The sequence below is a fragment of the Trichomonas vaginalis genome, chromosome I, assembly GCF_026262505.1.
Source record: "Trichomonas vaginalis G3 chromosome I, whole genome shotgun sequence".
NCBI lineage: Eukaryota > Parabasalia > Trichomonadida > Trichomonadidae > Trichomonas > Trichomonas vaginalis.
In genome coordinates, this window is record NC_067203.1 from 3,502,721 (window position 1) to 3,518,701 (window position 15,981).

Below are 15,981 nucleotides of genomic sequence, written 5' to 3' on the forward strand. Positions count from 1 at the left end.
ACGTGTTGTTTTTTGTTTTGTTACTCTTGTTCATTAGTGTTGATGTAACGCTCCGGTGTAGTCGCATTGAGAATCATTGGTATTTCCTTTGGCCTCTCTTAAATCGCTACAGTTTAAACTCAGCGATTATGGTATTTTGCTTTAAGAAGCTCGCCGATCACTGATAACGTAATGATAAAACACTTAATCATTTCTTCAAGGGTTGACTTTTTTTACAATTTGAAAATTATAATGCCTTATGCTCGGAATTCAGCAAAAATAGTAGATTTGATGATTGTTAGAAGATGTTAGGATCTAACGACATGTTGATTCCACTGTTTTCTTCTAACACATCGGTCATGCAAAACATCGTTAGAATTTGTATCCATGATTATGTTGTATAGCTCAACCAAGTAATCATAATTAAGATAGTTTGGAAAATGTTACGGCTGTAGATCCTGTTACTCTCTTCTCGCTAACGTAGTTTATTTCGTCTAACAATGCGGTCTTAGATATTAGATCACTCAGTAACTGGTTTCTGTAAAATTTCATAGGATGAATTTTTTCCCAATTGAAACTAAAAATAAAGTTGGTTTTTTTAAAAATATTTTTATTTTTATTGTAAGAACCATGTTAGCAACAACGAGCAACCAAACTCGTTAACTCGTATGCTATACTTATTCAATGTTAGGTAACTGACGGAGAATGTATAAGCTTGCAATTCCTTCTTCATATACTTTTTCGAACAAAAATCTCAGACAGATAAAGCAATGCAACTTTTACAAGTAGTTTAGACTGTAGTCGAAAGATGAAAATAACAGTATCTTTATGAAATGCAGGATATTATTGACCATTTACCTGAAACTGTCCTGAAATCCAACGAACAAACACTCACTATTGTTCCAGATTCGATGAAATTATGAAAGTCGGTACTGGACTAGACTCAAGTAGAAAACAAGAAGTTATAGAAGGTTACTATGTAGTTCTTGGATTTCATCAGCGAACCACCAAGGAATAGAGGGCAATAGGCGCTCGGCTATATCACGTAGATTCGCACTAGATGTTATCTCATAGAAATCCTAAGAAATATTTAAGACTCTAGCGCAAACTTTTGCTTCATTAGTCTGCATAAATGTTTTAGGAGAAAATAAGAGATAAAGATAGTGGATGCTGGTAAGGTCATGCGAACTGAAAAAATAAGACCACTAATGTTCGAGATGAGGAAAAATTCGCGGCTTATGTCTTGTTTTCATGAGGCTAAGGGTTTTTCATGAATAATAGGTACGCAAATAATGAACCCACAATGTTCAAAATGTAAGCGCATAGAGAAATATAACTACTCCGGTCAGAGATAGAAACCCAGATAGGACTGTGAGCACGTATGCGAAAACGACTATCAGATTTAAAGACAAGAGAGCAGAGAAAACCAGCAGAAGAATTAAAATGCGACATGCTGTCTGACGCATATTGCTAAACAAAAACTATCGACAAGTGAGTTTCTTCTATCTGGACGTTAAGAAGAGTATAAGAAACATTTCTGGTAGTCGTGTAAAACATTAGATGTACTAAAAGAGAAATTGAATGCCACGAATTGTTGTTTAGAGTCCATGAACCATCGCAACATTATACATAATTAAAATCGCTTGTATAGTTATGTTAGAAATAACGATGTTAGAAAACATGTTAGATCTAACATTCTAACATAAACATTATTTTGCTGACTTTTTACAATTTCAATTTGAACTTTGTTTGCGTAGATATGAATTCTGAAAGAAGTATGAGGGTCTTGTATGACTTTGTACTTCTCCCATAGTTCATGTCTGTCAAACTTACCTGCCATGGACTCTTTCATAAGTTCCATGAAATCGTCTTCGGACAATCCAGGGAAAAGTATAATGTCAGTAAGTATTCTTTTAACATCCTTACTTAAACTCTTTGCTGTCTGTACACAAATGACAACTGAGATGTTAAAGTGTCTGAGCTTCTTAAGAATTCGACACATGTCTTGTTCTCTGTTCTTTAACAAAGGATGAGAAGCAAAGTCATCTAAGATAAGAAGACATCTATGAGGGTAGTCTTCCAATCGTAAGATTGCAATTTCTTCGAAATGTATTCTATCTCTTTCTGTTTGTTTCTGAAGTGTTTCTTCTCTAATATTCTCTGCATTTCCTCATTTGGGTCTTTAAACTTCGAATTTATATACTCATTTATAGCATTATACTTCAAAACTCTTCTTTGGTACTTCTTTATCCAATCTAACAACTCAGTATCCTTTATACATACTAACTTAGACTTCTTTATAATATCTTTGAACGAATTGACGGTTTGGTCAAATTGACCAGAAGTACTACAAATAACAACTAACTCATAGAATGGGTTCTTCTCATCTAGTTCTTGTTGTTGTGCAGCCATTTTAAGATAAGTGAAAGTCTTACCCGACCCAGGTGGTGCAATTAGACCTGTTATACCATTCTGAGCAAATAAGAACTTGTCATGTATGGCTTTATCTGAGCATTTTCTAACTTCCTCTTGTTCTTGTTTAAAACATTCTCAAATTTCTTGTCAATGTCAGCAAACTTTTTTTCTAACATATTTTTAGAAAAATTAAAATTTTTATCTTTTGAAAATGTCTAGCGATTTCGCTATCTATATTCGAGACAAGCTTTTCGACAGCAAAACATCTGTCGACCATAAAATCTTACATAGTGTAAACAAGAAAGGTGAATTTGTTCTAAAGTTCTGTTTCTGGGAATATGACAAGAACCATAAAACATTACAAAGAGCAGTCTTAAAATTTGTCAATGACAGACTTGTTGACAGAGATGACGCCGATTGGAAAGATGAAGTCCAACAAAAGTTCTTAGAATGCAAAGAAGACACATGCGCTGTTCTTGAAGATGAAATAGAAAACAGAATAGAAGAGCTATTAAAGGACAAAGACTTTTACAAAAATATGGTCTGAGAATTTGACATAACTCCACCAGAAGAAGAAGAAGAGAGAGAAAAAGAAAGAAAAGAAAGTAGAAGAAGAAAAAAGAACCTGAACCAGTTCCAGAGAAAAAGAAATTTGACATGTAAAAATAAAATTTTATTTTTAGAACATTTCTGGGTCAATGTCAATGTTCTCTTCCTCTTTAGGAGCAAACACTGGCTTAGACTCTAAAATCTTTTTACCCAATTTACCTTGAACTTCAACTATCTTAGACTCATAATATTCATAGTCGTCTGCTTTCTTTGGTTCATAAGGTATAACAAGTTTGTATGCTTTGCCTTCTTTAAGGTTTGAGAACCTTCTGTCAAAATTTTCTTTGACTGCTAACAAACCTTCTATGTCTAAGTCTTCAAATTTCGCACCATTTTTAGTCACAATAGCAAACTTAACTGGTTCGATGTTCCAAATTTGCTGAATGAAGACTTTTCAAAATGGTAGAAGTAAACATTCAAATATGCGAATGGGCTCTATCTTTGACTTCTGTCATGTACTTATTGACTGAGATGAATTTGCCATCTTTTCTATCGGATAAAAAAAATTTTTTTTAAAATTTACTCATAAAAATTTTTCTTTGTATATACGCCGTTCTGTATCTAAAAGACTTTTGACATTTGCCAAGAATGTTCGTTTAGACGCTGCCATATAACCATACTCTTGACAATATTGTTTATACGAATCGTACAATGACCTTTCATCTAAACACTCAAAGTTAGTTCATCTATAAACAGTTCATATACACTCTTGTTTGCTTCTAACAATGTTTGTCTCTTCGGTATGTGGAATTTGTCTTGGATTGAACTTGAAATATCTAATGTCATGAAATATGAGAACAAGTGGTTGTAAAAGTCAGATGTCAAAGTTTCTGCTAAGTCGTCAAAATATTCTGTATCTTGCATATGAGAATCTGACGTTCTGACAACTACATATCTTCTGTCAGAACTTTCTAACTTCATCGGAACACATTGTTTGAAACCATGATGAAGTTTGCAACATTTTCACAAACTCTTTGGTCTTTATATTTTCTTTCAACAACTCCAACTTTGTCTGTTATAAGACTCTTCAAAGCATCTGAGTTTAAAACTTTGTTGTATCTATACTTTGAAGTTCGTTACATACTATAAGTTTCATATTCTCTATTGAGAGTTAAATTTACCGCAGATGTTTTCTAAGTTTGTCATATTAGGGTTCGAATACCTTCTAACAGTTTGCAAAATATCTGTAAAGAAAGTGTTCTTACCAGTTCCTTGTTTTCCAATTATAATGAGAGCAGTTTCATTTTTAGCACTTGGATGTTGTAAGATGTTTGCAAACCAACATAAGATATACTCATAGACTCTTTCGTTTCCATTGCATATAATTTCTTTGACATGGTCTAACCAAGCTTCTATAACATTTTCTTTCCATTCTACTTGTTCGTATTTATATCCAGTGAAGATAGAATAGAAGTTTGGAGAAGGTGTATAGAACTTTATACCCACGAACTGAAAAATCTTCTAACTTTGACAATAAGATATCCCAAGCATCTAACATCTTCATACCAACTTGTACAACTTTTATTTTCTTAAGTTTCTGTCTACATTCTTGTTCTGAAACTATGGTTGCTCTTGGTTTGTTAAAGACAACATCCCATTCTTTCATAACATAACATTCTGGGGCAGAGTCGACATAAATGACTAAACGTTTCAAATTCTCGACTGCTTTGTTATAGTCTCTAAATGGACACATATTTCTGAATGCTTGGAAGTCATAAAAATCTGAAACATCTATTCTGTACATTTTTATAAAAATAAAAAAAATATTTTTTTTATTCTTGACTTTTGTTGCATTTGTTGTTCTTGAGCTATTTGTTGTTGAAGTTGTTCTTGTAGTACAATACTTTCACCAGTTGCATCTTCCAATTCGAAACTTTCTGCCGTCATTGACAAATACATAGGACATAAAAGTTTTACAGGAACAAAGTTTGCGTCAACTAAGGTTAAGTTTATGTTTGCTAAAGTGTTTGAGTTTACTAAAGCTGAAAACTCTGCATTCGAATGAACAATAGGCAAACCAGCAGAGAAAGTGTTGTTTATACGCATGAGTATCTTTTGGTCATAGTAGTTTCTGTCACATTCGAATAGCACTTTGAACCTAAGTTTGAAACAATATATAAAATAGGTGTACTTAAAGTCAATGGAACAGACATTCCTTGTATGACACCTTTTCCTGTTATAGGAAACTGTTGGTAGTAAAAACCAGAAATAAGTTTTGTATTATAGCTCATATCGTTTATAGTAAACTCAGTCGGACATCCAAACATAATGAAACCTGCTCTAGTTGCAGCACATGTTACATCGTCCTTAAAGTATTAAATAAGTCAACAAAACCTGTTGGTGGTATATCTGAGTAAGTATCTTCAAAGAGTATTTTTTACCATTCACAACAATAAAGTCTTCTGGTGTCAAAAGAGCAAAACAGGCTTTAGTCGTCATTGTGTTTAAGGTTAGTTTACAATATCGTCCTTGAGGACTTTGTAAGTTTGTTGTTATAGAATTATATGACTCAGGGTTTTTAGTCGTAATAGTATAAACCACTATGTCTTCTGCCATTTACTTAGCAAATAAATTTTAATGAAATGTTGTGGTCGTCAAATATTTTTATGACGTCTGGGAAACTATATTTTAAGTTCAACGTTTCACCTCCTTTCATAACGTATATCTTGTCAATGACATTATATGAAACACCACAGCAAGCAATGTCGGGTTCTATTTCTTTGATGTTTATATCGTCTGCCTCTGTCAAAAGTTTCAATAGTTCTTTCAAAACTTCATGAGGTGCAATGACATATGAGTTCACTTTTACAGGGTTGTGCGACCAAGTTTAACATTATACCCAAAGCTTGACAAATCTTCTCCTGAGTTTTAAGTTTGTCTTTAAGTTGTTGGTAGTCGTTTCGAATATCTGCAACAGAACTTAAGTCTCTGCTAACTTCAGGGTATGTTGGTTCTTTTACAGGAACTATTGTTATACCATCTTCGTCTTCGTATGGTTTCCCCACTTCAACATCTCTTTCTTTGACATTGACAACAACACTTTGACTGTTTGTTTGAGTTGGTGAATTTAACTTCACATCTGCCATCGCCATTAAACCTTTTGAAACACTTACGCTTCTATTTTTCGGAAATGACATTTACTTAGAATAAAAAGATGGACGTATTTGAGTATCTCTTCGAATTGAAGCAGAACAAAGTTTACACACACAAACAATACAAGTTCATTGACAGAATAGTTCTTTATACAAACAATGGAAAATGTTATAGAATAGCAGTCTTTGCTGAACCAAAATATTTTCATAAAGCAAAGAAAGTTGGTATAACTGAAATGGTGAAAGTTCTTGAAGCAGACAAAAATATAACAACAAAACTGACCGATATTTCTAAAGGTAAGTTTATCTACAATATTATGTCAAAACTGGCGTACTGTCAATATTTGACGGAGAGAAGTCAGTTCAAGAACAACTTACTGACCTGCTGCCAAAATCTGCTCGATGGAAGCTGTCGTTATGCCAATCTGAGGAGCCCCAGCAGGTTTCATCGAACGAATCTTCAAAAGAGCATCTTCCGTGAAAAGTGCTATTGGTTTTGTAAACTTCTTTGCTCTCAATTCATCTGGACCGTCTCTGTCACCAGTATATTGTATTTGAACTGTACCAACAGTTGAAATACCACCCATAAAGTCTTCTGAGTCAGCAAATGGAATGCCAAGCCAAAAGTTTGAACGGTCTCCATTTGTATATTGAGTTTTTTGACCTCCTGTATGAGTCCATACTTTCACATATGGCATAATAGAACTTTGCATTTCAGGGTTAATGGTTGTTGTGAAGTTGTTGTTAAAGTTCATAGCATCTAATGTCAAGTTGTATGACCTCATATCCTCAACTGTAGAATATTCTTCTCTTGGATAATATTTGCCATCTATGTTTATATGATATTTAATACCAGGGTTGTAGAAACAAGAATAGTCATTTATAGTTCGTCTGAACAGTACAAACATAGTATCTGCATGTTTCATTGCAGTTGTTAAGGCAATATCTGTTCTTGCACCTGGGTCAGCACTTTGGTTTCCAACTTCACCTGCAAAGTCTTTGACAGATATTTGGTGTATAGGGAACATAAGTGGAACTGCAATATATTTGGCAGCTAAAGCATTTGAAATATCTGGGTCCAACATATAGACTGCAAGTCTGCTTTCTATTCTCTTGCATTCAAATTTTTCGCATGTGAACTTAACTGGGTCCCAAGCATCTCCAGCAGCATTGAAATAATAGTTTACTTCAGTGTTGAGGTTTGAGAAACCAAAGTCTAAGTCAACTTTGTTTTGCAAAAGTCGGCGAATGACTTGTTCCACCTTCTGTAAGAGTGAATGGGTCTTGTGTTGGTGCAATGACTAAGTTATTTTTGCTTGGAGTAAGTTCGATAGAAATTTTTCCTGCCCAGTTTGGCAAGTATCTTAAAAACCTGAAGATGAGGAAAGATGACAAAGGAACTCTAAGTTTCAGTTTTACTTTGTTACTGCTTTCCATCTGTCCAGAAAGGTTAACATAAACTCCTGGAACGTTAGGGTCAAGTCTTCTTATTTTCTCAATAGTTGCATACTGGTCTGTTTGTTCTCTAGCTTGTGGTTGTACTGAGTTTCTCAAAGCGAACCATTCATAGTTTGCCCATGTTACTGTTTGAACTAAGTCAGAGTTAGAATATATCTTATATCCCATGAAAACTTCTGGAGCATATTGGTATCCGACATAGAAAATTCCATTGCAACCTTTCTTGTCAGACAACTTGGCAGAAGGTTTTATTTCAATGTCTTGTTCCACGTATAAGAAAGAGTTGTCAATAGAAATTATATGAAACCTGTCGCAAGCAATATCTACTGTTGTTGAAGAACCTTCTCCAAACTCACCTACGTTTCCATAAGAAACAGCAGTTGTATATTCGTAAGTTCCAGGAACTATTTCTGACCTTCTAATGGCATTGTCGCATTCGTTATACCATTCGGAAACATTTCCATTCATGGCATCCAAAACTGTTGGCGTTATATTCTGAGCGGCGTACATTTCATATGAGTAAAAATATAGAATAGTTGGATTTATATGTCATAATAGAACCCACGTGACCAAGCTTTACTTTCTTCCTGACTGAGTTTTTAACTCTTCTTTTTCCTTCATTGCCCTCTGCTTGAAGTTGTTGCATCTTTGCATTATGTTCATCTAGTATGTTGCAAATTTCCCATGTCCTTTTTGCCTTTTGGCTCTGGTCGCCCATCTCAGGTAACCTATATCCTAGAAAGAGTTTGTCATAGTCTGTATTTGAGTCTTCGCGTATTGTTTGCATGACTCTTTCCTGAGTTTCCGGTTCAAGCGCTTCAAACAGTGCCTGTCCATATGGAATAAGCTCGTTTCCAAATATATGTTTTTGTAGCCATTCTGGTTTTCTTTCCATGTTACCAACTATATCTTTTGTGAATGGGAAAGCTTTTACCCAATCTTTCAGTCTTGCGTCGTTTATTTCTGTAGTTGGTTTTATTTTGTCAAGGAACATGTTTTTCAATACTAACATTTCATTTGGTACTGTCCATTTGAGTTTTCTTAAATATTCATCCCTTCTCAGTTCATTGTCTGCAAAGTAAGTTTTTATGACATTTTGTAAACTTTCGTTTGCAAGGTCATGTACAATAGGTTCTCTTCCTTCTCTCTCCCTAACTTTCTTTCTAAACTCTTCACCAAATATACCATCTTTATGGTTCTGTGTAGTTCTTTGAGATAAATGTTCTAGAACGTCAGGTGTTATATTTCCATCAGCCATGTTCATTTCATACTGGTCCAAAATATCTGCATGTTTCATATCTTTCAATGGCATTAAAGCCGCGCTGAAAATACCAGCTATATCTGGTTCACCATTGACTTCCATTGCGTCTACAACTTCTTGGAATTGTGGTTGTAAGTTTATGAACCACCTATCCGGATTAGCTTTATGACCCCATCTCATTGTAGTTCCATCGTCTGCAGAAACAAAAGTAGGTTTGTTTCCATCTTGGTTAGGTTCTGAATGAACTTTAAACAATGTTTCATTTCTATATGTTTTCTTGAAATTTAACCTTTTATTTTCACCGAGTTCATCCGAAGATTGAACGTTAAATGCTCGTAAGTAAAAAGGGTTGTTGTATTTGTGTACATTTTTTTTCAGTTCTTCCATTCTATGCTGGATATTTTCATCTGATGTTGGAGTCTTTTGTATGTCGGCAAACATTTTTCGATATTCTTCTACTATGTCAGCCGAATTTTTTTTAGACTCTTGGAAATATTCCATATTCTCCGCATACTCTTGTTGAGGGTCAAGATTTTTCGGCTGTTCCAAATCTTCATCTAGTTCTGTGAAGTTAGTTTCCAAAGGAAGGACTTGTTCGTTTCCTTCAGGCTCTTCTAGCTGTTGTTGCTGAACTATTTCTTCCATGTCTGGTTGTATCTGAACTTCTTCCTGTGGAGTTTCTTGTACCTCATCTGCTGGCATTTCATATATTCCGAGACCGTTTTCAACAATTTCCCTATCTACGTCATCCGCATTCATAAGCTTTTGTTCTTTCGTTCCGTCTCTATTTTTTACGCGTTTCATGACGAAAGTTGAATTGTCATTTAGCTCTGACATCAAATATCTCGGAGTAAATTCATCCATGTCATTTGGATGATATGCTATTAAATCATATCCCTTAGCGAGCTTGTATTTTCCAGGTTTGAGATTATATCCGTTTTGGTGCTGAGCCATAAAGCTAAATAGGTTCGGGTCAGTATTTCCATCCTTGAACTTTCTAATAGCTTCTTTATATCTGTCACTAAAGTCAACAGTATCTGGGAAACCACACTCTTCTTTAAGCATTTTTAAGAATTCTTGGTTTCCTTGTTCTCTACTTCTTTTATGTCCTTGCTCTGTTTGTGGTTGTTGTTGTGCAGGGTTTTGAACTGTTGGTTGCTGTGCTGGTTGTTGTGTTGGTTGTTGTGCTGGTTGTGGAGGTGGTTGTTGTGCTGGTTGTTGTGCATGCCTGTGTCTGTGTCCATGTGACGATGTAAATGTTTAGGTAGTCCTGGTGCAGGTGCTTCTCTTGGAGGGTTTGGTGGTATATAAGTTCCACCAGCTGGCACATATGTTCCATCTGCAGCGTAATGTCCTACCTGACTTTTCGTTTTTAAGAAAGCATTTACTAGGTCTGTTTTGGTCTGTTGTAACTCTTTTTCTTGACTTTTCACAACAGTTGCTCTAACGGCGTCATAGGCACTTTGAACTGCCTGTCTCGTTGCTGCATCTGTTATTTTCGTCATATTTTGTGCTACTTCTTTTAACTCTTTGTCGAAACCTTCAGACTTCAGTTTCTTTCCAGATGAGAAGTCGTTCACTTGTTTCACCTTACTATGAAGAGCTTCGAAAGCGTTCTTAAAGTCAGCATTTGTTAAAGCTTCATTTGAACTATCTTCATCCGCTTGTATTTTTGTCCTTATTGACCCTATGAGTTGGGCTGCTTTAGCGTTGGCTTGGGCATCTAACCAGTCATTGTTAGCTTTTATATATTCTGCGCTTTTCATTGCCTTTTGCATGCCGCGTCGTTATTTTTACTTTCTTGTGCTAAGTTTTCATACTGTACGGTTTGGTTTTGCAACTGTAAAAGTTTTTCTGCCTTTACATTTGCTTCAACTTCTTTTTTATACTCATCGCTATCCATATATGTCTTCAGGGCTTTTTGTTTTATCTCTTCATCTTTCAGTATTTTATATTGAGTAGTATGGTTTTTCAAATTTATGACATCTTGTTCCATTTTTGCTACTTCTGCTGCTTTTTCTGACACTTTTTTCGCATATTCCTCTGTACTTAGTTCTTTCAGTTGTTCTTCTTTCTTCTTTTTCTCTACGTTTAACTCATTGAGTTTCTTTGTGTGTCTGTCATATTCTAGTTTCTTTTCGTTTTCACTTATTTGTTCTGTATGTCTATGTTTGACTTTTTGACATCTGTTATTTGATTTTTGAGTGAACTCAAATTCATTTGACTTTGAGGGTTATAAGCTGTTCCGTCTGCAGCTCCACCATAGCCTGCCATTTTCGCTAAAAGTGCCGCTCTTAAACCTCCACTCTGTGCACCAATAACTCGGTTTAAAAGCATAGGGTTGCTTGACATTTGTTGCAACATAGTGGGGTCATTCATATTTGTTGTTGCAACTGTTGTTGTGGTGTCAGTTTTACTATTGGATGTTTCAATGCTCTCTTCCTCTTACGTATATTCTTACGTAGCTTACGTGGCATTTTAAGTGAAGTTAAAAAACGGTTTTTGACAGATGTTTATATGACACTTTTTGTTCAGCACAAAAAACTACTCGGTCAAAGTGTTGTCAGTTTTGTAAAATAACCGTCCTATCTCATTCTATAAGGGAAAAGGCTTCTCAAAGTATACTTCCTTGGAACGCCTGTAACTTTTCCTGTAGCGACGATAGACCCTTACTTGTCCGGACAAAGTTATACTATTTTGAGTGCTCTACAAAAAAGTCAACGGCGACGACTCTCAAAAACCGTTGTGTAAAAAGTTTTACCGTTGGACAAAAAAGTATATATAGAAAACAAAAAACGTTTATAGTTCATTCAATATTTGAGATGGAACGGTTTTCCAACGGTAACTATTAAATAAAATAAAAAAATAGAGGGGGTTACCGTTGACGAAAACGGTTTATTTAAACTTTTCTATGAGTAGTCCGAAAAAAACAGTTCATTTTTCATAATGTACGCGTCTCGAACAGTGAAGCCCAATTCAATAGAATACTATCTCGAAAAACAAGAAGCTGACACTGCTATTCAGTCTTTAATACAGAACCAAGCTCAGGAGAACTCAAAAGACTCCCAATTCAAATCGACATCCAATTCGAAGCAATTAAAACTTGACTCGAATGTTTTAAAACCACAGCCCGCACGAACAAATACAGCTCTAAGAATAGACCAAAGAATACCGAACAAAGAGTTGAGGTCAAGATTGAAATTACAATCGGATGAGTATTTTTCCCTTAACAACCAGGGAAATACTCCATATAACCGTATCTACACAAATACCGTTAAAGAAACAATAATGGCATACACAAAACTCTGTCAATTGGTCCCCAACCAGGACCAATTGACGGACATTATATGTTCCTACCTTCCCATATTTGCTGAGTGTGTGGAAGGTAGGACATTGTTACAAGCTTGCTTACGTATGCCACCAAATCTCCGTCAACAATTTGCTCAAATTGTACATGAATTTAAAGCTTTTAACAACGGATACGATGAAGATGAAGTAGCAGATGAATTTGGGGAAGAAAAAACATTTTTCCCCTCATATAATACGCCTGCAACAGTATTTCCTACTAATGAATTTCACAACTATTGTGTCGTTCATTTAATTGTTGTGGATATGCCCACAGGTGAAGACATTCTCAGTGGTGACTTCATCGAAGTCTGTATCAATACAGAATTGGGAGAAGATGAGTTGCACAAATTCTCCAACGTCGAACATATATTCAAACCAGCACACCAACTCTTTATCGAAACTGAAATAACACTCACACAAAATATGTCCATCTCATTTAAATCCAAATCAGGACGTCCATACAGAATTTGGATGAACTACGTCCTCCTCCACTACGCCGACGATGACGAAGAAGAGGAAGAAGAGGAGGAGGAAGAAGAAGAGTCCTCCGAATTCACACCAGAAGACTAACAATTTTCCGAATAAAAACCTCATTTTTTTACTAAACATCTTCGGGGCTAGAAGGGGCGCAGCCCCTGGAAGCCCCACTACCTTTTTTTTTTTTTTTTTTTTTTTTTTTTATCATCTGCGTTTCAATTGAAAAACAATACATTTCTTTTAGACTCACGTCTTCACAATATTTTTGAGGATTTCATATATATGAATATTAAAGCAATTTTATAATCTAACAATATATGAAAATTTATGTAATCTTCGGTTAAATTATCTGGCCTCTATGACTAGGCCACATTATTAAATTGTAATAATATTGATTTTTATTTCAATATATTCGCAGAAAATTTCTCTAATTTCTAATTACTTTTCCTATCAGGAACAAATTTCGAATTTGGATATTAATGAAATAAATCATTTTAAAATATTGTTTTAGGCCAATTTTTAATAATTGGATGTAAAAATCCCAAATTTTTATAAAAACAGATAGTGCCAGTAAACAAGAAAATTATGGTCTTAAATGATTTTAGGTTTTCAGCAATTTCTGTTTATTATTGATATTTGTGCATTACTCAATTAAGATAAATTTCAATGATAAAATGAGACGAAAAAATGAAGTCACTTATTCTTCAAAGTATTTTAAAATTATAATATGTACATGAATCAATAAAATGGCAATAATAAAATGAAAAAATATATAGATAATATGAGCGTTATTATGTTTTTGAATTTTCATTTTCCAAATGTACACCCGATATTTTGGCTGCTTTTTCATTTACACCAGAGGGGTATCAAATTCATTATTTGTTTATTCACTTAATGACAACATTTGACTTTTGAGAGTGAATTCAAATTTATTATTTCTCGGGGAGTAGTCTAAAACTTTAAATAAATATACAATATAGTATGTACACTAAAGTTTCATCCTATAATAAATGTCATGAGGGGGGCACAAACTTGCCCAGTGAGGTGAAGTGAAAAGTGACAGGTTTACGTGTCAGAAATGTAAAGCGTCAGATTTGAAACAAAAAATGGATTAATTTATTATTATATGATAGAGAGATTTGGTAAGTTACTATCAAATTTGTAAGTAAGGGAAAAAAAGTAAGAAAGAAAGAAAAAATTTTTAAAAAATAAAAAGCCACTCGCTTCGCTCGCGGTTGACAAAAAGAACAGATTCGAAAAAAGATTGTATGAAATTACGAAACTAAGCCACTCGCTTCGCTCGCGGCTTAAGAAAAGAACAGATTCGAAAAAAGATTGTACGAAACTACGAAACTAAGCCGCGAGCGAAGCGAGCGGCTTAAGTAAACAACATATTTCAGATTATCGATACTAAAAATTTTTTTATTTTATTACTTTTTTTTGCTTTTTTTTAAAGCTTCTTAACTTAAATCATGGAATGTCTCAAAGACAAAAGTAGCATACAGCATGTAAAGCTAAAGAAAGATAATCATAATTAATACATTAATTTTTAATATTACGCATTTTTAGGTGCAAAATTTAAAAACATTCTAATACAATAGAGCAGTTTCCAAAAGTAGCATACAGCATGTAAAGCTAAAGAAAGATAATCATAATTAATACCTTTAAAGTTTAAAATCTTGATTTTTTTTAAAATCAAATATTTATAACTTTAATACATACAGCTTAAACCTTATACTTGTTTTCTCTTGTGAGAAAGCAATCTTACAAAGCTAACAATCCTAAAAAATAAAGAATTAAAATTTAATAATTTAATCTAAAATTAAAATCAAAATTAAATAAAATGAGTTCTTTGTAATAATACTTTCAAGGTAGGATATATTTTAGTGGGATCTATTGAGTCATCACTAACAGCATTGGTCAATCTATTGAGCATTGAAATACTCTCGATTTTTCTTTGTCTTTTTACATCAATTTCTGCGTTAGTTGCTTTTTCCATGATCCTAATAACACGGTCATCTGCTGGATTTTGATCAATTTTGAGTTTGATAACGAAAGATGGTATCACTTTTGTATAAATTTCTATAATAACATCATCAATTCTGAGATTTTTTCGATCAGGAAAATAGTCATGTTTGAGTGTTCTAAAATGAGCTTCGGCAATATTGTTAGTTGCGTCGCCTTCACGCCTGTCGCGAGCAATCCATCTTGATATGTTGTAACGCCATTGTCTGTTAAAGTATTGAGATGCTGTTGGATCTGTGTCGAGCAACTCCAGAACTTGATCATAGGCAGCATTTGCTTCTTCCTCATGTTCTGCATCTAATTTGAAGACTAAATCCTTCATCAAATTATATAATTGTTCAAATTTTTCTTGAGAAGAAAACTTACTCCGCACCAAAGTATTTGAGCTTGTGGAATGCTTTCTTCTATTGCTTGAGCTATCTGTGGAGCACAGTCCATGCTAATGTATTCTGGCTCAATTGTTACCCATCTGAGATAGGCGCACACGCAAACTTGAATGTTTTGATAAGTGTCTGGTTGACAAAAGAAATATAAAAAAGGGAAAATGTGAAAATCTTTGATTTTGCCAGTAAATGCATACAGTGGAATGTTTGATCGCAACAATTTATAGGTGCTGTCTATATGAAATGTCTTGATACTATGCGCATAAGCTTTGCCTTCAAAAGGCGCGTAATAGAAACACATATTATTGTCTGAGACTTCAAATGCAATGAGATCATCTGGAGATTCTTCTTGTACTGTCTGAACAAAGATTTGCAATGACACAACATCGTCAGGAGAATATCTAGTTTGAAGAGCATGCATTCTCTCTGCAAATCGTTTGATTGCACGTGGTTTTTGAGCGTACATCTCTGGAATGGACGGACCTGTAAGAGGAATTTCAAGATCTTTGAATGCATTTAGCTGTGCTATCGCTCTTTGATTGTCATCTGTTTGGGAGTAATGTTCTAAATATTTGCGATAAAAGACAGACGAATATTGACTTTTGTCATTTGGGGCGGAATGATCATGTTCTTCAACTATTTTGATTAGTTTGTATTTATTTTGATCCAAGATTGCAACATTAAAATGTGCAGGACATTTTGGATATTTGCAGTGGAATGAAATCTGAGATCTTTCTTTCCTGACACGTTCACCATATCCATACTGTGCTTGTATTTCTTGTTTAACTCCAAATTTACAAAGATCCATAACAGTAAAGATAGTTTCTTCTTCTAATTCCATTTGAAATTGAAATGAAAATTAAAAATTCAGAAATTTGAATAGATTTGGTCTGTAATTAAATGAGAATAGCAGTTTGTTCGTCATTGTTTGAGG

At 34.3% G+C, this 15,981-nt stretch overlaps 6 protein-coding genes and 3 pseudogenes across 9 annotated transcripts, besides 2 other annotated features; 1 reads left to right on the forward strand and 8 right to left on the reverse strand.

Moving 5' to 3' along the window:
- Window positions 1-12,842: part of a mobile genetic element that runs on past the window's edge.
- On the reverse strand, window positions 1,937-2,570 carry TVAGG3_0922660 (annotated as a pseudogene). The gene has a single exon. A coding segment is annotated over exon 1 (634 nt).
- TVAGG3_0922670 lies at window positions 3,081-3,487 on the reverse strand (annotated as a pseudogene). Its single transcript has one exon. A coding segment is annotated over exon 1 (407 nt).
- On the reverse strand, window positions 6,470-7,123 carry TVAGG3_0922680 (protein of unknown function, DUF4106 family; the record flags this gene model as incomplete). The annotated part of the gene is made up of 1 exon (XM_051252311.1): window positions 6,470-7,123. One exon carries the CDS (start codon window positions 7,121-7,123, stop codon window positions 6,470-6,472), a length of 654 nt encoding a protein of 217 aa, XP_051077885.1.
- TVAGG3_0922690 lies at window positions 8,096-8,740 on the reverse strand (annotated as a pseudogene). Its single transcript has one exon. A coding segment is annotated over exon 1 (645 nt).
- TVAGG3_0922700 (protein of unknown function, DUF4106 family) lies at window positions 9,181-9,879 on the reverse strand (the record flags this gene model as incomplete). The annotated part of the gene is made up of 1 exon (XM_051252312.1): window positions 9,181-9,879. A coding segment is annotated over one exon (699 nt), but the record flags the coding sequence as incomplete, so codon positions are not given.
- TVAGG3_0922710 (uncharacterized protein) lies at window positions 9,882-10,058 on the reverse strand (the record flags this gene model as incomplete). Its single annotated transcript, XM_051252313.1, has 1 exon — window positions 9,882-10,058. One exon carries the CDS (start codon window positions 10,056-10,058, stop codon window positions 9,882-9,884), a length of 177 nt encoding a protein of 58 aa, XP_051077887.1.
- TVAGG3_0922720 (uncharacterized protein) lies at window positions 12,103-12,732 on the forward strand (the record flags this gene model as incomplete). Its single annotated transcript, XM_001294796.1, has 1 exon — window positions 12,103-12,732. One exon carries the CDS (start codon window positions 12,103-12,105, stop codon window positions 12,730-12,732), a length of 630 nt encoding a protein of 209 aa, XP_001294797.1.
- An 814-nt stretch (window positions 12,843-13,656) lies between the features above and the next one.
- Window positions 13,657-15,981: part of a mobile genetic element that runs on past the window's edge.
- TVAGG3_0922740 (MULE transposase domain-containing protein) lies at window positions 14,474-14,986 on the reverse strand (the record flags this gene model as incomplete). Its single annotated transcript, XM_001296170.1, has 1 exon — window positions 14,474-14,986. The coding sequence occupies one exon, from the start codon at window positions 14,984-14,986 to the stop codon at window positions 14,474-14,476; it is 513 nt and encodes a 170-aa protein (XP_001296171.1).
- Window positions 14,986-15,888, reverse strand: TVAGG3_0922750 (MULE transposase domain-containing protein; the record flags this gene model as incomplete). Its single annotated transcript, XM_001296171.1, has 1 exon — window positions 14,986-15,888. One exon carries the CDS (start codon window positions 15,886-15,888, stop codon window positions 14,986-14,988), a length of 903 nt encoding a protein of 300 aa, XP_001296172.1.